This window comes from Macrobrachium nipponense, chromosome 13 (genome assembly GCF_015104395.2).
Source record: "Macrobrachium nipponense isolate FS-2020 chromosome 13, ASM1510439v2, whole genome shotgun sequence".
Lineage (NCBI taxonomy): Eukaryota > Metazoa > Arthropoda > Malacostraca > Decapoda > Palaemonidae > Macrobrachium > Macrobrachium nipponense.
The window spans coordinates 92,760,648-92,782,139 of NC_087206.1; the positions used below are offsets into that span (position 1 = coordinate 92,760,648).

General features: G+C 42.6%; 1 protein-coding gene across 1 annotated transcript in view; it reads left to right on the plus strand.

Annotated features, from left to right (window-relative positions):
• The first annotated feature begins 974 nt into the window (after positions 1–974).
• The window catches only part of LOC135225214 (probable serine/threonine-protein kinase nek2), a 64,801-nt gene continuing 44,283 nt past the window's right edge, over positions 975–21,492 (plus strand). The window contains exons 1-3 of the mRNA XM_064264525.1: positions 975–1,159; positions 4,783–4,959; positions 14,838–15,041. Of these exons, the coding sequence (XP_064120595.1) occupies positions 4,810–4,959; positions 14,838–15,041 (354 nt within the window). The 5' untranslated portion in view covers positions 975–1,159; positions 4,783–4,809. The remainder of the gene's footprint in view (positions 1,160–4,782; positions 4,960–14,837; positions 15,042–21,492) is intronic.

Sequence of the window (21,492 nt, forward strand, 5' to 3'; positions counted from 1 at the left end):
TTACTCCCAATTTCCTTTTCAGTGTGAATGATCTTACAGGTCCCAGCACTTGGCCTTTGGGCTGAATTCTGTATTCCAATTTCAATGCCAGTTCCGAGCGCAATTTTCATGATACCACATTCTAGCTCTTCGTTGTATATGGCACGACAATTAGCTTTATGCAGGGAGGGATCATATCTAAGCAATATCTTTTTAAATAGAAGATTGGTGTGTGAAAGAGTCTGTACTGTACTGGCATAATGCAAGTTTAATCTTCAGATTTATTTAAACTTTCTGCCGACGATGGCCAGGAACCACCAAAAGATAAAGAATTCTGTAATTAGACAAAATATTATAAGAAAATCTTCACAAACAAGGTCTTGTCTCCAGCAAACTTGTTAGTCTTAAAATGAATAATGAAACAGTGGTACTACATGAGTAACTTTGCTTCCTGGTCAATTCTGTGCCTGGGTTCATCCAGGACAGCTGTCCTCGTCTGAAGGTCAGCTTCAACTGTACATACATTTCTATGGTTTTATACTCTTTCATCTTTGATTAATTGAGTGTGTGTGTGTGTGTTTATATGTGTCAACAGCAGCCTGAAAACGCTCATTCCCACATCATAGTCACACCTCTACCGATTCTGCTCGGTACATTCTTTTTCTGTGGGTTGTTTTAGAATGTCATTCCACAATTGGCTGCACCTTGTTTCCATTTTATACAACTCTTTTAATTCCAGTGATAGAAGCTACGCAGGTAAATAAATCAAAATAAGTTATATTTAGGGATGTGGATGGTGTGTAGAGATAAAAAAAAATATTAGGCTAAATATCTTAAATTGTAAAGAATGAAAAAATTGCAAACCAAGAGATGTATTATAATGTTCAGATTGATAACAGTAGAAAAGCAAAGAAATAAAACATTTTGACAAAAAAGGAGGAGGCGCCGTTACAAAGTCAACGCCCTTCATCAGCTGATGTGAAGTATGTGCAGCTGTGTCTGGTCAATATGTGGGCCAATCACAAGCGAGATGCTTCAAAGTTTCGGCCAATCAAGTGAATGGAAGTTTTGAAGCCATGTTTAAAGGCCTGCACATCGGTTGTCAGTCAAACTAGTGCGTTTAAAGTGAACTAGCTTCGAAATCGTATTTGTTATTGATGCTGATAACTATCACAGTGAGGTTAGGATATTTTGTTTTTGATACCTATTAACAGTTTTAATGGTGTTTATCTGTTTTTGGGTTATTATAGCCGAATATAGGTACACCAAGTACCTAGGTAGGTAGCTATAGGCTACTAGCTATTTGGTTGTTTGGGGTAGTTGGGAAGTTGTAGTACCTTTTTTAATTAATAAACATACCTAGATTTGTTGACAAAAGTGAAGAATGCAGTTTACTAGATGCAGCTAATCTTTATGCATGAATGTCAAAAGCCAAGGCATGATATCCTAGTATAGGTAGGTAGCTAGATCCAGTTTTAAATAAACAAAAGTTCGTTTCCGGTCCGAACTCCAATTCCACATTAACTTGACCCTACTAGCTACCTAGGTAACCTAACAAACATTTGTTCGAGATTTCACCATGTTTAGCTAGTACTAGGCAAGTACTACCTATCCCCTGGGATCAATAGCTACCTAGTAGTAGTAGGTACCTAGCTACTATATGATTTGATTTTTGTTTCGCATACCTAGGGTAAAAACCACATGGTACAGGGGTGGACCATGTATGTACAATCAATGTGTACAACCCCAAGAAAAGTACATTATAACGCGTCCTGACACCGGAGGAGAGGTCTTTAGCTCCGTTTCTCACCAACAAGAAGTCGCGTATGATGCCCATCTCCGATGTCAATACCTAGGATGTCCCTGTGGCTCAGTGTTAGAGCGGTTGACTTGTAATAGTACTACCTAGCTATTTATATGCGTGTGCCTGTCTTAGGTTCCTCTGCTAATAATCAATGTAAAGGAGCCCAAGGGCACTTGAAGATGAAGATACAGTGATAGCAATGTGATTACTGGCATAAGTCACACACGTTAGATAATGAGAAACTCTTTTGGAATATAGTCTAGTGTATAATGATCTCAGACAATTGTGGTATGAGATAATAGAGAATATATTCTTAAAGTATTAACATATTACTAGTAATTGGTAGATCTATACCTATTACTATTCTGCAGCGGCCTCGACTATGGCAGTTGTGATTTTTCTATGCAGTTTTACCTCCTGAACAAGAATTTTAAGTAATATTTATTCGGACGACTGTAATTAACCTCCAAGGGCTCGTACTAAACACGGCGAAATACATTTGACGCCCCAATTCCTGGTGGCTTTCGTATTCGCGGGGACGAACGATGCGGTCATAGATGCTTATATAGAAATACCTAATAATTTAATATCATAATATTTGCTTACCTGGGTAGGGACTTCTCAAAGCTGTAGTAACTAGGGATAGGTACTTTGGCAGAGGGGCAAACTTGAATTTCTTATGCTTTGGCATTTTGATAACTTGTATAACAGCCAAGAGACAACTGACAGAATCTGAACCTTTTCTCTGTATGCTGACATGAGGCCACATGAACAACCACTGCCCAGGTCTAATTACAGTAATCAAACACGTTTATAATAATAAAACAAACATATCTAGGGCCGTTTCAGTCTTTTTGGTTGTTTCGGTAAATAGTGGGACCCCTAGGTAATAGGTAGGGTAAATGAGCGAGCGGCGACATAGTGGCCACCTTCCCGAAAAAGTACTTGAATTCGCTGCCATGAGCATCGGGCAAGAGTTGTGGCCCATCCTGGCAGCACACCAAGACTTTCCTCTTGAAGTAAGTATTTTCACCTAAATTACAAAATAGTAATGGCATAATTCAAGCACTTTTTCGGGAAGTGGCCGTGTTCTGAGAGAGTTGCCTGACATGTCGCCGTTTGGTCATTTACCTTACTATTTAACACTGACAAACTTCCTGGTCCAGTGTTGCAGGTGACTAGGACTAGGCTGTACTAAGCTTATTAATTCAGTACAGAAAGCTATTAAATTAGGGGTACTGAACTATCATTGGTTGGTCTTTCAAATTCCCTAGTGTAAAACTGAAGACTACTGGTGTGACCTAGTTCTCGCCAGCCGGCGACTGTAAGACATGTATTTACAGCCTTTTGCTCTTGCTTTTATTTTTTATGTTTTTTTATGGTAATTATGTACAGTCTTGTGTTAATGTTTTTTATGTCCAACCCCAAGGGGCTGGTACTAAACTGGTTGTTACCAAATCAGAGGGGTGCGGTAGTAATCTTCTGTTTTACCATCATCCTTCATTTAGCCTAATCTAAGTATAAAAGATGTTTCTCTTACACAGTATATATTGGTATGCACAGCAAATCAAATATATTGCTATATTTTCATATGTTTTCACCCCATAGTTCGAGGTAGGCCAGGGCAGGGCATACACATGTCGGTGCTTTTTGTAGATGTTTCTGAATGCCAAAGAACTGTTACCTATTCTTATAAGAAAGAGACTATAGCAGTAAGAAAAAAAAGGTGCAATTACTTTCTATGAAGCACTGGAGAGAGTAGATAACAGTCTCGGTCCAAATTTCAGTTCATAGGGTAAACGACCAGGCTGCGACATAGCGGCCACCTCTCTCGTAACGTGGTCACTTCCCGAAAAAGGAGTGTAGAGGTCTCGGTGTGCTGCCTGTATAGGCAACAACTCTCGACTGATGCTTATGGCAGCGAATTCAAGTACTCTTTCGGGAAGGTGGCCACGTTCTGTTAGATGTGGCTGTTAGGTTGCAGCCTGGTTGTTTACCCTATACAAATATATAGTGAAGAGGGAAGAATCAAGTTCTTGTACAGCAAAAAAAAATTTCAATGTGAGAGAGTCTCATAAGAGACTGTGATCAGAATCAGCCCTTGAATCCCAATTAACACTAGATATGTCAAGACAACAAAACAGTAAAGCTAAATCCACAGACTGTCATAATTTTAGACACCTTCCCAGAATGTTGGTGCACCCGTGGCAGTTGGTGCATCTGCCTATGTGGAGCTTAACCGCAGTTGTTGGTACAATGTGTTTTACTCTGTAAAATTTATTCAGAATCTTATTATATGTTTAATTTGATTCTTTTATAGCGTCACTGACCTTGGTATTTGTGGTTTCAAAAGCAAACCTTTATGGGGTCACTGGCCATTGTAGTTGTGATGTTGGATAACTTACAATCAGTCAGTCAATCTTTATCCAAGATAAACATATTTGTGTTATTCAGAACATTTGCAGCATGTTATATTTTATAATGTACGCATCGGATTTGATGCCCTTCCTCTTATACAGAAAAAGAAATGCAGAAGTACAATTAAAGTAGAGTAAATCAAATAAATAAACAAGTGAAATTTATTCTTTGTACAGTACTAGGTTATTAGTCATTGTTTTTTCTAATTGCCTCACAGGTCTTGTCCATCAAATATTTGAGTAATTTTCATGCGTGTTTATTCAAGGGTGGGGTCTTGTAAATTCTAAATGAATTTGTTTTGAACTACTTCAGCTTATGTGTGTAATACAGTATTTTGATGTTTTATTTTTTTTTTATAAGACAAATAACTTTTTGGGTTTTTATTCAGGGGTACTGTACAATAATGAGAGCATTCATGTTCACTAGTATATGATGATGTTACATCTTCAAATGTCAGATTAAAGATACAGTAGTTCATATTTTCATTCAATAGGGCTTTGTAGAATTGATACTGTTTGTTGTGTAATGAACCTGTTGTGATACCAGATACCATATTAAATATTATTATTCTTTTCATTCAGTGAGATTTTTGAAATCAGCTGACAGCCATGGGTCCAAAATTAGATGACTTTGAAGTGTTGTCAACTATTGGAAGTGGCTCCCATGGCACTGTCAGGAAGGTCCGTCGTCGACAGGATGGACAAATATTAGTATGGAAGGAGCTGAATTATGGCTCCATGAGTGAATCCGAAAAGCAGGTGAGGTATTAAAAGTATGAAATTATATTTTTTTTTAGTTTGTATTTGCCATGTCGGTATTAGCATTCATAATGTTTGAAAAAGGTATGGTACCATATTTAACTTTTAAGGTGTGACTTTCACTACAAAGACAGTACCTAATTGTTACTACAGGAATGCAAACCATTGCCTTTTATGCAGTAGTACTCCTCAGCATGAGCTGGAATTGGTTTTTGAAACTTCGTCATAAGGTAGTTAACTTGCTAGGCAGGTGAATGGGGAGAACTCTCCACTCACAGCCAACACCGAGCACTTCTCTTTGGCTGGTGTTGAATATGAACACTTTGCTGTTGATACTCTTCCATTATTTCATATGTGTATTTTCTAAGTGAAGGCACTCAAGAAAAATGAAAAAAAGGTGTGAAGGACAAAGGTGAGTGTTTGGTTTCCTTATGTCCTCCATGCTTATGGATTCCCTCCTATGTATAGTCATGTTGTTAATGAACGACAACACGACAGTACTGGCATACATCAAGAAACTAGAAGGTATAATTTTTCTTTACCTCTGACAGCTGTTAAAGCACATGTGTGGGTAGGTGGTTCGATTCGCAGTCGATCTGTCAGCCAGGTACTCTCTAGCTTAGGGAATATTGTGGCAAACCAGCTCAACAACCAGGGCAAGTTTGTGTGGACAAACTGGTCCCTACTATCTTGCTTAGGGAAAGCTTTTTGAACTTTGATGAGTTTTATTGAACAAACTGCTTTATTGGAAGCTCGTTTTTGTCTCTTCTGTTCCCAACCCCAGGCTGCTGTAGAAAACATTTTCCAGCATCCCATGGGAGATTTGGATATCTTCACCTTCTTCTGATATGTGAACGATCAATCAAGTGTTATTACTCTGGGTCTCAGGTGCCTTTGGTAGATCCTCATTGATACTATGCCAAGTGTTATTTGATCCACTATATCTTCTGGTCAAGGCATCCAGAAAATCCCTTTCAGAGTACTCTTATCTGTTAGCTACACATTTGTTCCGACACGGCATACAAACCTCGTCCTTTTACAATAGAAGGTACTAGCGGCAGCTGGATAGGTCGTAAGCTTTCGAACAAGGGGTTCGGTAGTTAACTGCTTGTCCGACAGCGCGCGCGCGCGACTGGTAGGTAAACCAACCACTTTTGCTTTCGGCCTGCTGGCGTGTGGACGTGTATCATCGCTCTCTGCCCGCTTCATCGTCGTTGCTTTCGCATGATTGTGTTTTTCTTTTTCTATTTATCTAGTGAAACTGAATTGTAAGTACAATCATTTCATATTTATTTCCATTGAATTCAATTGTGAATTAAAGGATCTTGGTTTCACCACGCCCTCCCCGATTACCCGAGTGCCGGAGACTGAAGGGCGTAAGTGCGGGAATTCATTTTCCCAGAAATGATCCTCGTATTGTGTATGCTCGGTGCCGAGGGCGGGAGAGCGCTCGCTCCGAGCGTTAATATTTTCGGTTGGAACATGTGTAGAAGAAAATCGTTAAGTAAAAAGTGCTCTTTTATTTATATTTTTTTTGCCTTGGTATGGTAGTTGCCGAGCGAATGCGCTCGGCACGGAAAACTTATTCTGTATGGAAGTGGAATCGCAAGTACAGTATTCTTTTTCATTTTCATATATTTATTTGATTGTAGCAATACTCATTTTGGATCAGTTTCCGAGCTTACCCGGAAATTGATCCTTACCCACCCTTTTTATTTGAATGAAGTGAAATCGCAAGTGCAGTTCTTTTTCATTTTCATATTTTTTTGAGATTGCATTGTTTACGGGGATCAATGTTTCCGCTATTTCCCGGGAATTGATCCTTCCCCTTTTTATTTGTATGAAGTGAAATCGCAAGCGCAGTATTCTTTTTTTTTTTCATATATATTTTGATTGCATCAATTCATTATGGATCAAGGTTTCCATAAACCTTGATCCATAAAGGTAAGGAATGGATCCTTTTGCCCTTGCGCTCGTACCGAGGCGCAATGCGCTCGATCCGAGCCCTTATTCATTGTGAAGTGAATCGTAATGCAAGATTCTTTTTCATTTTATTCCATTTTATTATTGATTGCATCAATATTTATTTGGTTCAAGTTCCGCTCAGTCAGGGAATTGATCCTTATGCCCTTGCATTCGGGGCCGATGGCACGATTGCTCTCGGGCTCTTATATTATTGTTGGGTACATGGGTGCTGTGCGGGGGTGGCGGGGGGGGAACGAGAACCCCCCCCCCCCCCCCGCTCAGCTCCCACAGATGGCCCTTCCCCCTTGGGGGGGGGGGGGGGGGGGGGGGTGGGGGGGGGGGGGGGGGGGAGGTTATCGGCGTTCTTCTCCTCGCCCGATCCGTCGAGCGCGGGGGAGGGCGCTCGGTGCCCGATGTACAATTGTATTCGGGGTCTTCCACTCGTTCGCAGAGGGCTCACCCCCCCGCGCGAGGGGACTTCCCCCCCACTAATCGCTATTACTGTTATTTCCGCAGGTGCTACTGCCACGAGGGTGGACCTTGGTGAGGTATGGGCGTCCTTCCATTTGCAGGCGTGCTAGTGTCCAGGGGCTGCGGTTCTATGTCTGGGCCTACTGCGGTCACCCATAGAGTGGTGACCACGCTCCAGGTGACGACGTCCCTCCTCACCTGGTGTACTCGCCTCACGGGGTAACAGGTCCTTGCCTACATCCAGCTGTGAAGTGCCGTGCGCCCGTACCGAGAGGGGGCGTGCCGCCGCCGCTCGTGGTTGCCGCGCTGCCGCGACCACACTTCCGCTGCCCTAGAGCTCGCCCCTGGACCTGCCGCCGGTACCAGGATGTTGCTGGCTGCTGCTCCACTTCCTGTGTTTCCGGTGCTGCCTGCCGTACCTGCCGATTCTGGGCTGACTGTCCATGCAGTTTGCTGCGCTGGCTGTCCCTGCCGTTGCTGCGCTGGCTGTCCCTGCCGTTGCTGCGCTGGCTGTCCCTACCGATGCTGTGCTGGCTGTGCCTGCTGTTCCTGAGATGCCCATACCTGCTGATGTCGTCCCTGTTCGTGGTGGTGGTACTACCCCAGACTTTGGTCTGTCTGTACAGGTGCGTCCGGCCCTGTGGCTTCGGCTACAGCAGCCCCGGCTCCGCCCTGGATAGCAGATCTTACGTCTGTCCTGAGGAAGCTGACGAAGAAGAGGAGGAAGGTGTCGTCGTCGTCGTCTTCATCTTCTTCATCGTCGTTGGCTGCCGCCTCTTCCCCTTCGACTTCTAAGGCTTCACAGCCGAGGAAGAAGAAGGTTGCCTCCTCCCTCCTAAGAAGTTCTCCCTCGGGAGCTTCTAGGGACCCGTCTCACCTCGGTGGGTACGGGAGGGTTCCTTCCGCTGGTCCTCCTGCTCCCTTCGGGAGCGGGGCCCGTCTCTTCTTCCGCAAGGAAGAAGACTACGGGACCAGAGGGTACCGGCTAACACCGGTACTTCTCGCCTGGTGTCAGTGGTTCTGCCACTGCATCAGGGTCCGTCTCGCCTCTCGTTCGCGGGAGGTACCAAGTGTACGGTCGCCTACCAGCGACCGTGCAGCCAGGAACCAGACCTCTGAGTCCGCTCAGCGTCAGGTTCACGGCACGGGGCGGAAGACTGGTGACAACCGCTCATGCGACTCTCACCAGACCAGCTCTCACTCTCGCGGCGAACAGGCTGGCTACCCAGGGGGGACGTGACGGTCCACGGGACCGACCACGGGGCTGAGGCTGGGAAGAGGTACCTTTTCCCGTTTCGCCGGTGCCAGCCACGGCTGGAACCAGCGACGTGACGTGCCGTGAGGACAAAAAGCGCCCGGTCTCACTTGTGACAGTGGAGCCTGCAGGTCGCCTGACCGTCGCTCTCACAGAAAGCGACCGGGTACGGCACCAGCACCAGCTCCTTCTGACACTCGAGATTGGGGCCGCTGTGCTCAGTCCAGGCCGTTCTCCACAGCGAGACGGTTCGACCAGGCCTGCAGCTCGATCGCCACCGCGGGTTGACGATCGCCTGCAGCCCTCCAAGCCTGCTGGTTCTGCCAGCGAGCAACGAGGGAGCGTCAGGTCTGCCTCTCCCGTACCTTCAACCTCCTCGGGTTACACCGGGTGGAGCGAGGTATTGAGGAGTGATCGTGAGGGGTGCGCCCCTCATGATCCCACCACGACGCCCTACGTGCCAGGCACGGTTCTTGGACCGGCCAGGACGTATGCGCAAGTGGATGGGGAAGACCGAGAGGGCTGTCGCTGTTCCCCCTTCTTGAGGAGGAAGGTTCTCGGAATATGCTCTTGTTCGAAGGGCTTAACGGTCCCACTCTGCAAGATGCTGTGACTTCCGAGATCCAGAGGAACTTTGCCGAGGTTATGGCGCTGATTCGTCAGCACAATGACCTCGGGGAAGGATCGCCGCTCCCACCAGCAGAGCCACGCCTCGGCTCGAGTCGTTTTGGGGCCCGAGAGGGAACCCAAATCGACGGTGGGTCTGCCGCGATCGGAGCTTGCCGACTGTGTTGAACCAGGTAGTCTCTCGTCTCCGGACAAGAAGGCTCTCTCAGTTCTGGCCGGTCGAACAAGCTACTTCACCTCCTCTACTGCGACAGAGGCGTTTCTACGTGTCTTCGGACACCGTATTTGAATACCCCTTCGGTCCTCCTGAGGTTTCGACCTCGACGAGGACTGGAATGAGTCGGGAGCGGTATCGGCTCTCTCCTGTCAGGTGTCGATCAGCCCCACCCAGACGACGTTCACAGTGGCGGCAGACACTTACCTGACAGTTATGATTCGTAACCCTCCTCGGGAAAACGTTTTCTCCTGACGATACGTTTTCCCAGGCTCTGAGAGGCCATCGCCGTAAGGCGATGGCTGCTCCTTTTCTTCTCCAACTGCTAGTTCCGCTGGGAAGGCGAGCCAGTATCCAATTCCTCCCCCCATTCCCTCTCTCCTTACGGCTACGAGGGAAAGGGGAGGGATCCTACAGAGATTTCTCTGTAAGATCCCACGTTAGGGACTGCGCTACCGGGGGACCTTCGGGTCCTACCTGACGTAAGCCCCGGTCATTGAGGAGGGATCCTGCCCCTTTCTCGATTTCTACGGGAATCGAGGACCACCAGCCGATATCGTTTGACGAATTCGGTGGGGGGTTTCGCAGAGTGCTTAGAATTCTACGGAATTTTATAGCGCACTCAGTAGTGTTCGAGTTTTTACGATCTCCAAACACTTAGGACGAGACCACGGTCCAAAGTGAGCGAGAATCCCCGATAATTGTTACACGATAATCGGGAACCTCGCTTATGCTCGAATTCCTGTAATTTCTAGCATTTGGAAGAAGACTGCTGCTGAAAGAAGAGTATCTCACAGTAGGCGCTTAACCTGGAATAGAGAAGAACGGACTGGGAACTTCCAGTTTGGCTTGAACTATCGTCTTCGGTATTCTGTTCACCATTGAAGCTTTCCTTTGGGAAAGACTTCTCCTTCACTCTCTTGACTAGAGAACGAAGGCGGTCGATCTCCAATCCTTATTCTCATTCCTCGAGGGGAAAAGATTTTAGGATGGAGGTCGTGGTACAGAACCTACAAATATAACTACGTATATTACCCTCGCGCGACATGATTCTTTTAACAGTTGAATTGTCCGTGGGGTAGGCGCATACCGTAGTTAACTCTACGGTTTGTGACCGAGACGAATTGTATCTAATTGAACTGCAACTCGGGGTTGCCTGCAACCTCCCAGCAGTTATCAGTTTCGATTTTAGATACTTGGTATTGTCATGACAACACCAAATCAGCTTTTGTATTTACCGAAATCCGTTTCGGTTAAATATAATTGCTCGAGCGTATTCTTTATGCTCGATGGTTCTAGCCGAACGCATTCCTTTGTGGAATAATGGATTACCTGGCAACTCAGGATGACGAGTCACCGAGATCTACTGCGTATTGAACTGCCTGATAGCGGCTCAGTATCAGCTAGGTCTCGGAGATGCACGGTCGGTTACGTCTCTCTCTCCCCTGGTTGGATTGACTACCGAACCAGTATCTCTGCCCAACAATCATGGACTTAGGTCTCTGATTAACGGGGATTCTCGCAATAATGAAGGACCATCTACTGCTGTGACGCTCGATTTCATCGCCTTCGACATTGCGAGAATTTTCAACAGAGATATCTCTTGGACTCTTTCATCTTTCTGTTTACCGCACGGTAACAGAAGTCTGTACTAGTCAACCGCTGCATCGCACTGCGATAATGCGAATGATTTTTGCAGACATCTGAGTTTGTCTTCAAAATATCTCGTATTCGTAGGTGTGCAATTTCATTGCTCGCCCCGAATTAACAGATATGTCAGAAGACATCGCCTACTCTCCGACCTGACAGCTCCTACGTTCCAATGTTCAGCCCATGAGAAGCAGTTCTTCAGGCAGTGATTCCCTGTCTTCATTACTGGAAAGCGCTCCGCTTTTATTGGCAACTACGATCCTCACCGGACAGCAATGAATAGCGGTTAAGCGTTCTCAGTCTTTGTAGCACAGGTTTCAGAATCTTGAGAATCCTTCTCTCGGTTCAGCTGTGAAGACGTAGGTTGCATTTTCTGTACACCTTCGTCTTCAACGTCACATAGTGTTGTTTCTCCTTACCCGAGAATCAACTATACTATGAGATATCTTGCCATCAGGGACCTCGGTCCCTCTAGAAGGCAATTGACTTTCGCCTGTTGGGCACATGCCTTAAGAGAGTCATCACCTTGCTTCTGGCATCGGTGACGAACAAATTATTTGTTTAGTCTCTTGGCATAACCCTTTTAAGGGCGAAGTAACGTGACTTGCTCGGGTGCTTGGACAACTTGCCTCCTACCGAACGCAGTCAGTAGGCAGCTGTCAGAGCGCCCAAGTCTGTTACGAACTTCGCTGTGGACTTAGTTCGGTTGTTCCATAACAATCTTTTCTTCGTCCTAACGGCTTGTCACAGTACCCATACCATCGACACCCACCATTGAGTGTCGGTGTCCTATCCACTACGAGAACAACAACTTCGCTGCAGACGGGATGAACCAGTATGGGTACAGGACATCACCGAAGTCGAGAAGAGGGATAGGTCATACGACCATTCCCTTCTTTTCCTCTGAGGTAATTGCATGACTTTTCCTGCGAAGTCAAGCATCCAGGGGATGGGGATTCGTGACGCTTCGATTTCGTACCGAATTCGTAGCGAAGACTCTGAACCCTTCGGTTCCTGACGATCGGTTAGAGTCCTTCACAATCCCCTCCCTAATGGACTTCACCGCCTTCGATGCGAAGGAGTATGCTGCTTTGTCCTGTGAAAGCGCGACCGCGCTTTCTGAAGAAACTCGACATCCCAGGCTGAGTGTTGAAGACTCTTCGTCAGCACCAAGATGACCTAGAAGTACACTCCCTCGAGTTACACAAGAACTTCTCCGTGGCGCAGGTACTGAAGGCAGGGGTCTGGTACAACCAGACCACTGGCACCTCCTTCTACCTTTTGGATATTGCCCACAGGTCCTTGGATCGTTTTCCTTAGGACCCGTGGTGGCTGCTCAACACGTTGTCTAGCTACCCAGACCCTAGCAGGTTCTGAACAGCATCGAGTCCTGGTGTGACTGTAAGAATAGATAAGTGAATGAGAGAGTGACTGGCTTCTCTTCCTATCTTTTTCTACCCCTCTACCTGTGGGTAGAGGGATACGGTCATCACCTTGCTGGATAAGGACGAGATGCCGGTGAGCTACTCGACAGAGCCCCCATCCTTATCCCTTTCACTAGGGATGGGAGCGAATATCCACCACTTCCTCCTACAAGGGGGGGTGGGGGAAGTGGATGCAACAAGAGACAAACCATAACGTTATGTTGCCTCTTGCAAATAGGAACTTGTTCTTGTTTGCTGGTACGAAGAGATACGCTTGCCTCTCTCTTAGTACTTGGTCCAGAGGTCTGACCATTGATCCTGCGGTGCACACCCCGATCAATCGGACAGAGGCTTGGATCCCTCCCTCGCTCTTACGACCAGGGAGGCATTCCAAGGTTGGGCGAACACCAGTCTGTTCACAAAAGACTCAGATTCCTCCCACCAAGAAGTGAGTCTTCCTATTGTAAAAGGACCGAAGGTTTGTATGCCGTGTCGGAACAAATGACAATTTGTCCAAAATTGCATTTTTCCTAACTATACAAACCTGAGTCCTTTTACACATAGCCCCACCTCATGCCACCCCTCACTCTGCAGTTTTTGCTTGGGCCAAAAGCAAAAGTGATTGGTTTACCTACCAGTCGCGCGCGCGCGCCTGTCGGACAAGCAGTTAACTACCGAACCCCTTGTTCGAAAGCTTACGACCTATCCAGCTGCCGCTAGTACCTTCCTATTGTAAAGGACCTCAGGTTTGTATAGTTAGGAAAAATGCAATTTTGGACAAATTGTCATTTTAATTAACTTCAACTACCATGTACCAGGGAATAGACCATCTTAGAGACATACCTCTCTCTTTGTTTAGAGTAATTTTGCAGCACATTGCTGACTTACTCATCCACCTTTGTTGAGACAAGCTCCTCAGTCTCTTTGGTGAAACCTGTTGCTTTTTCTGCTGGCCTTAGTCTTGTTAACCTTTAGATGAGTTGCATGGCCAAAATATTATTTGACTTTCGGTGGGCTTAGGATTCCTCCTCTTATTCATGAATTTTTGACAAACTCAGAATCCATCACTTTCTTACGGGATACTTGAGGATCTCTTGGTGCCCAGATAAGGAGTGATGAAGCAGACATACAGTTCATCCAAGCAGGAAGATGATTTTCCAGTCTGGGTGAGAGGGCGTGAAGCCAGGGGCACAGATTCGTCTCTAGCTGTCTGGAGAACTTTTAGTTCACAGATAATGAGGATAGGTACCACACTACCTTTACTTCATTTTATCTCAGTATGTCAGTATGTCACCCACACAATTCTTTGGACCCTCCTCCATAGGACCTGTGGTGACTGCCCAGCAAGTTGTGTAGTCTCCAAGCTCCTCTTGGACAGAAAAACATCAAGTTTCACTTTTTCACTTACTGATGATTTATGTAGATGTCATGCAAAGTAAAGTTCTTTGCATTTTAACCTTTAGCATGCAAACGTCAAAAGAAACAAAAAAATATTGCACAAACCAGCAGCCAAGATAATTATCATTTTTGGTAAAGTGTTCCTGAAATTTTTTTTGTACACATGTGTAACTTGTATGTTTGTTTTGCATAGTTTAAAATTTTTTTCTATAGTTAAATCATTTATCTTTGAGAGAGAGAGAGAGAGAGAGAGAGAGAGAGAGAGAGAGAGAGAGAGAGAGAGAGAGAGAGAGAAAAGTGCCCCCTTATTTTAATGATGCTTGTCATTTATTTTATCAAATTTTTTCTTACTGTAAATTTTTGCATTGCAATAACTCTGTAGTAATTTATATTGATGTACAAAAATACAAAGACTTTATTGCAAATAATTTTTAGTAAATTCTTTTGGAGGAAGGCGTAGTTTTCTCCTATTTTGCAATTTTTTTTCTGATTACACAACTACATAAAGTTGTTGTGGAGACTTTTTTTATGCCACACTATAGAGCAGTTGTTTAGCTGCAAAATGAAACAAAGTTGAGCAATCTACAAGAAAATTGTTGGAGTTGTGCACCTTTGAATAAAAAAATTATAAACATTTTTATGCCTACGGCTGGAGTCGCATTTTGGTGCAGAAAATCGCCAATTTTCAGCGCTAAACAAGCCTTGTAAAACTAGATTGCCGATAACTGGGGACTGCCTGCAGTATTTTACATATTTAGCTGCATTTTAGAAACATTAGCTATGTTTAGTTTAATGAACTTGTGTTAATTTCAGGTCCTTGTAAATTTTTAAATATTAAATTCTAAGATTGTACTGAAGTTGTTTTGTCTTGCAGGGTCTCGTGACAGAGGTAAATTTGTTACGTGAATTAAGACATCCAAATGTTGTGAAATTTCTTCATCATATTGTTGAAAGAAAAAACACCACATTATATATCTTGATGGAGTATTGCCCTGGAGGTGATCTTAAACGCCTTATCACCAAATGTCGACAAACTTCAACTTTTCTTGAAGAAGGTTTCATTTGGAGAGTTCTTAAACAGTAAAAGATTCTTTTTTTTTTTTTTTTTTTGATCCCTTTGTCTTTTATATGGATATGTCTTAAACAAAACCTGATTTGGTCAAGGAAGCTAGGTGACAAAGTAGTTAACTAACAAGAAGGTGAGTACAGGCAGTCCCCGGGTTACAACGGTCTCGGCTTACGACGTTCCGAGGTTACGGCGCAGCTTGTCAATAGACATTATTTCCAGGGTTACGACGCAATGTTCTAGGGTTACGACGCATGTTCCAGGGTTACGGCGCCTACAACGCTCATCTGGGAGATGAAATATGACACCAAAAATGCAAAATAATCAATTTTTGAAGTTTTTTTTTATGAAAAATGTCATAAGAAGCAGTTTACATAGTTTTCAATGCACCCAAAGCATTAAAAGTAAGGTTTTCTTACGATTTTTGACGATGTTCCGGCTTACAACGATTTTCAGCTTACGACGCGTCTAAAGAACGGAACCCCCGTCGTAACCCGGGGACCGCCTGTACTAAAGGCATGGGGAACCCAGCAATTTGCTGGTCAACTGTTCCAGAGTTCTGTTCACAGCTTTGGCTTGTAATTTGATTTTAGTTGCGACTGCGGTAAGAATGATGGTAGTACCTGACTTTGCTCTTGTTTGAAAAACAGAACAGTATCGGTGTTCTGGTGTGAACTTTTATGTGTCAGGTTTGTGTCAGTGTTGATTGTTGAACCTTATTCTACTCTTGTCAGCTGCATCGATTGACTGTCTTGGTTGGCTGCTTAGTGGAAGAATTACAGGTCCAAGGGAAAGGAAGGCATGTTGGTGTTTTTTAAGGTGAATAAACCACTGTTTCATATAAACCTAACAAGTAATTACATAATTAATACTTTCCACTTGTGGGGCAGCTTAAATTTGAAATTCACAGTAGTGCCAGATTGTTTAGTGTGGGTGACTAGCCCGCCCACTAACAGGAATACTAGGAATGACATAGCAGACAACCTCATTCTCTTTCTGCTGCACTCGGTGTTAACATCGAGTGTATGCAGCAGTGTTGTTTATTATTCGCCAATTGATTAGCCGGATTTCAGTGAAATGTCACTGATTTCGAGTAGTCTTCAGGCTTACAACTTTCAGGATCAGTATTTGATTGCTTTGTTATTAAGATCTGCTTTGTTATTAAGATTCTGCTTTGTTATCAAGATCTGCTTTGTTATTAAGATCTCATTCATGTTTATCATATTTTGCTACAGTAGCAAATTTGCAATAAATTGATCAACTCACCTTTACCGAGTAGCATAATAAGGTGCCATTTGCATTCGGTAACAGTGCGATTTATCCTGAAAATAACCATTTTTCAAATTCTATCTCCTCCCTTGATACTTAATAGTAAGACCTAGGATTACTACCAATATAGACCTGATGTAGACCTCCAATCAAATGTAGAGTTTTTTTTCTAAAAGTCATTATTTTGCTAGATAAGAATTTTTTCATTATGGTAAAAATGTAAACCCTATAAATTGGGAAAAAAATATAAGAAAAAAAATTAAACAAAAACTGGAAAAAAGGGGCTATATTTGATTGTTCTATAATGTCTTTCTAAGTTATATACCAAATTTCAGTGCTATAGCTTTAAAACTAAGGGAGGAGATAGAATTTGAAGGTCAATAAGTATAGTTTTGAGATACGGGCGTTCAAAGTTTTTCTTTGTATTTTTACAAAGACAGTGTTAATAAATCATGATTATTATGAATTTTGTATTCCATTTTAGGTATCAATAAACCAAAACTATGTTATTTATCATAATTTAATCATAAATGAAGATCCCTTTGCTCAAAGTTCGTAGCCTGGGGCACTGCATCAGGAAAGACAGGGAGTTCCTTCTTACGCAACACTCCCCCTCTTTCCTTCACTAACTCTGCTAATATTGCTGATATTAGGATCTTCTGAACCCTTATTAGAGCGAATTTTCTTCTTCTGAATGTTGGCGAGATGTTTTGCTTGTCTTTTCCTCTTTGGCGTGATGAAAACCTTGCCGAAACAAAGAAAAACAGGTGTAAAAGAAAGCAAATGTCAGAGGTGAAACTCGAACGTGTACTCTCCTTCATGTTTCTGCTCGCACTGAAGGGTGTAAAGCTGTCTTCCTGTCTTGTGACTCATGGAATCTCCACAGATGCCATTGCTCACAATTTGTTTGATAATAATTATCAAAATTTACAATAACAGAAGAAATACTGCATTTTCTTGTACAGATCAATGCTTTTGGCATATTGAGTTACTTTTACTAATTACCCTGTAACTATGAAAGTAAGAGGAATTTTGATGAAATATTTCGTATACGCATTCTCCATCGCCCATTGAAGCTCCATGAATTTTTTCATGATTTTGCATTTTTCACCTTATATTGGCTGGCCGGCGCCCTTAAGCTACCACACAAGTGGAAAGTATTAGCTATGTAATTACTTGGTAAGTATATATATGAATTTTGATTTAATATAAAAAAAATTTTCTCGTTTAGGCCTTCAACAAACATCCAAAATAATCATCTCTGCTTTTGTCAATTTAATAATGTCAGTCTGTTCTCTCCTAATTTAATCTACGAGGGAATGTGCAGACCAGATAGTGACAGACCTAGATACTCGCAGTGCAGGACTGTGGACAGTGCAATGGCAGTGCCTGCTGCTTTCATTGACTCATCTGCTGTTCCTTCCTCTCCTCTTTAAACATAGCAGCTGCTTTAAAACATCTTGTCAAGGTGAATGGGTTAAAGTATTCTGGGTTTCTCTTGGGCTATGGCCAAGAGCTTGACACCTCAGGGCCAGTGGCCAACCCTTGGGGGAATTGGTGGAAGTGGGGTTGCCTGAGCAGAGACTTTTAATGGGAGTAACTTTGGATAATCCAATAATAGGATGTGTTAAGTGAAGAGATCACTCGGGAATGAAGAACTGTGGGAGTTGTATGCTGATGATATGGTGATTACTGCCAAAAATGAGGAAGACCTACAGAGAAGGGTTGGAGGGTGGCAGGAGTCTTTAGAGGGTTGGCTTAAAGGTGAATGTGAATAAAACAGGTTATAGTGAGCAGTAGAGAAGAGAAAGGCAGAATAGTAGTGGAAGAAAGAAGAGGTTTGATTATAAAACAGGCTGAAAACTTTAAATGCTTAGGCTCTACTTTAAGCCAAGAGGGAGGGTTTGAGTGTGAAGTTGACAGTAGGATAAAATCGGCATAGGGAAAGTGGTGAAATGTAGCTGGAGTAGTGTGTGATAAGAAAATGCCTATCAAGCTAAAAGTCTTATCACTTTTGCACAGTGGTAAGACCAGTGTTAATGTATGGATCGGAAACATGGGCTCCAAGATGAAAAGAGGAAGTAAAGTTTGAGAGGAAAGAGATGCGAATGTTGAGGTGGATTATGGGAATATTGCTGCTTGAGAGATTGGAAAATGATGAAATAAGAAGAGAAGAACAGGCATAGTAAAGATTTTAGAAGTGATGAGAGTGTCATGATTGAGATGGTATGGGCATGTGGTAGGGATGGATGATGAAGAGGGAGTGAAGAGGGCTTGGGAAGAACCTGTTAAAGGAAGCAGATTGAGAGGGAGACAGAATTAGGTGGCAGGATAAAGTGAAGGAAGATATGGAGAGAAGAGGTTTGGTGGAGGATGATACCTTTGATAGTAGGCAGTAGAGAAGGCGCATCAGGCAACCAACCCCTTAATGTAGGGATACCGGTGGGAAAGAAAAAGACTTTACTTTCTAGCAAAGAATGAGAGTCCCTTCCATCCTTGGCCTTCTTCCCTAGTTACTAAAAATCTCATAGAGATTTTAGGGCCAGAGAAAGAAGAGACTTCTATGTCCAATTAGGTCATTAAGGTATCTTCACAGGACAAAGAAGATCTGGAGGACTTCGAACAACCTGTGGTGTTCTGTAAGAAGTCCAGTTCGTCCCCTTTCCAAAAAATGCCATTTCATTTTTTGTGAGTGAGCTAATTTTAGAAGCTCACTCTCAGAGATTGGAGAGGACTCTTACCTTATTAAAGGTAAAACCTTATGAAGTCAAGGCTATAGCTACTTTCCTAGCCTTCTAACAATTTATCCGTCGTCAGTTTTGCAGTCTACGTTCTGGAGATGCAATTGTAACACTTTATGACCTTTATCCCCTGGCTGGCATGGTGTTAGTGGGGGAGCATAGGGGGACTTACAATTCCTCTGCTATCCGGCTTGTCTTGAATCAAGGTTTGTGTTTATGGGAAGCCTGGGGATACTTTGTACCCAGAGTACCCACCAGTTCTGTAATTGTTTTTTAATGATTGGGTAGTGGTGTTTTTTATCCTATGGTGTAGGTGTTAGTGTTCATTTGTTTTTCTGGTATATGCCCAGGGCAAGGGCAAAATTGTAAACTTTAGTACACGGTTTTGTTTACTTCCCTGTGCTGCAAAGTTCCCCCACTAATGTAGGGGTGACCCTTGACTCCACTGCAAGATGAGAGAAGGGCTGATCAGAGGTAGTAACAACCTGCAGGAGCTCTCTCAACATGTAAGGAAACAAACAAGCATTTATTTAATGCTGGCAACCCTCTATTCCAAAATCATTACTGACATAATAATTTGGAGTAGATTATGTCCTTGCTTTTCCACCTCCCATCATTGTGGAGTCAGCTATGTAATTACATAGTAAGTTTCTTATATAAAAATGACATTTTTATGATAAATTAGGTTTTATATAGTAATTACATGATTGGAGCCCGGCCTCCTCCCCTCGCATAGATATTAGAGCATGAAATGAATTGAGCTCTTTGCTAATTTGCTTCCCTAAGTCCTGGATATTGGGCAGGACCTGTCCACCTACATACAAACGAAAGATGCGCCAAAGCATGAATTTTGAATCTAGCTGCTGTAGGTTAGGGAACCATAGCTATGTAATTACTTGGTAAGTATGTATGTATATATATCTATATATATATATATATATATACAGGCGGTCCCCGGGTTTACGACGGGTCCCGGCTTACGACGTTCCGAGGTTACAACGCTTTTTCTTAAATATTCATTGAAAAATCCGCCTGGGTTACAACGCTTGTTCCGAGGTTACGACGCTGACGCGTCCGACGCTCCGAGTTAACGACGCTTTTTAAAAAAAACGCCCATACTATGATAAGAATCCTTTATAGTTTAGCACAGTATAATTAATAAAAATTAAGTTTTTGGTTAGATTACAACAAAAATTTTGAGGTTATGATGATTTTCGACACTTTTTTGTCGTATTTTTTAAATTTTTTTTAGTGACGCCTCATATGCGGAACTAGTTTCCGAAGCGAATAAATATACACTAGCGTTGGGATGCGCAGTTTATAACAGTCCAAAAGCGCAAATAATGAATAAATCATTGCTTGTTTCCAGTATACATAATTAACAAAACTAATTAGAATACAACGCAAATTCCAAGGTTACGATGGATTTTTATGCCTTTTAACGATACCTCACGCAGAACTAGTTTCTGAGTAGAGGGCGCATATTAATTTTAACGCTATTAAACTGTTGGTAACCATAGTCAAGGATAGAAACGCATTCTCAAACAGTATTACATATCCTTTAATACAAAACAGCAAAATATCATTGAAACATTATTTCACTTAAAGAATCCATTTATACTCTACTTAGACTTGGGTATAAAAACCATAGTTTCTCTCTCTCTCTCTCTCTTTGTATTTTCCGACGAAAATAATCACTAATTAGTGTATTTTGATGTTTATTTTCATGACTAAATACATTTTTATAATACAAAAATGATTTGCTAATTTTCAAATATTAATTTTTATTAATACTGTATTAAAGTAAGTATTAAGTAAGTTTAATAAGTTGAAATGATATTACATAATGAAAATAATAATTCTCTCTCTCTCTCTCTCTCTCTCTCTCTCTCTCTCTCTCTCTCTCTCTCTCTCTCTCTTGCCACAAAGATAATAATGTGTCATAGTGGTAGCTCCCTCCCTCTCTTTCGCTGTAAGCGTTATAAGTATTTTTTGAGAGAACAGAGAGAGATAAACACTCTCTCTCTCTCTCTCTCCATCTTTTACCGAGATGAAAGAATTTTTATGGTACTAGTATGTAAAATGTTTATTGATAATTTCAGTTATTTAATAATAATAATAATAATAATAAACTTTATAAATGACAAAATTCATAATGGTCGTATTTTAAGAGATGAAAATGACCTTTCCATTTCACTTGTAAGGATAATTCCTCTTTCTTACTGAGATGAGAGAATTTTATGGTAGATGCACGTGTTTTATTATATTTTCAAATAATAATAATAATAGAAGTAGTAATAATACGATAACTAATTTCAAAAGAAAATTCTTCCCTTCCTTTTTCTGTAACAATTTCCCTACCTCATAACTACAGTGACATCGGAGCTTAACAATGCCATACAATGGTCAACGAATTTAATGGTTTTATGTAATCTCTCTCTCTCTCTCTCTCT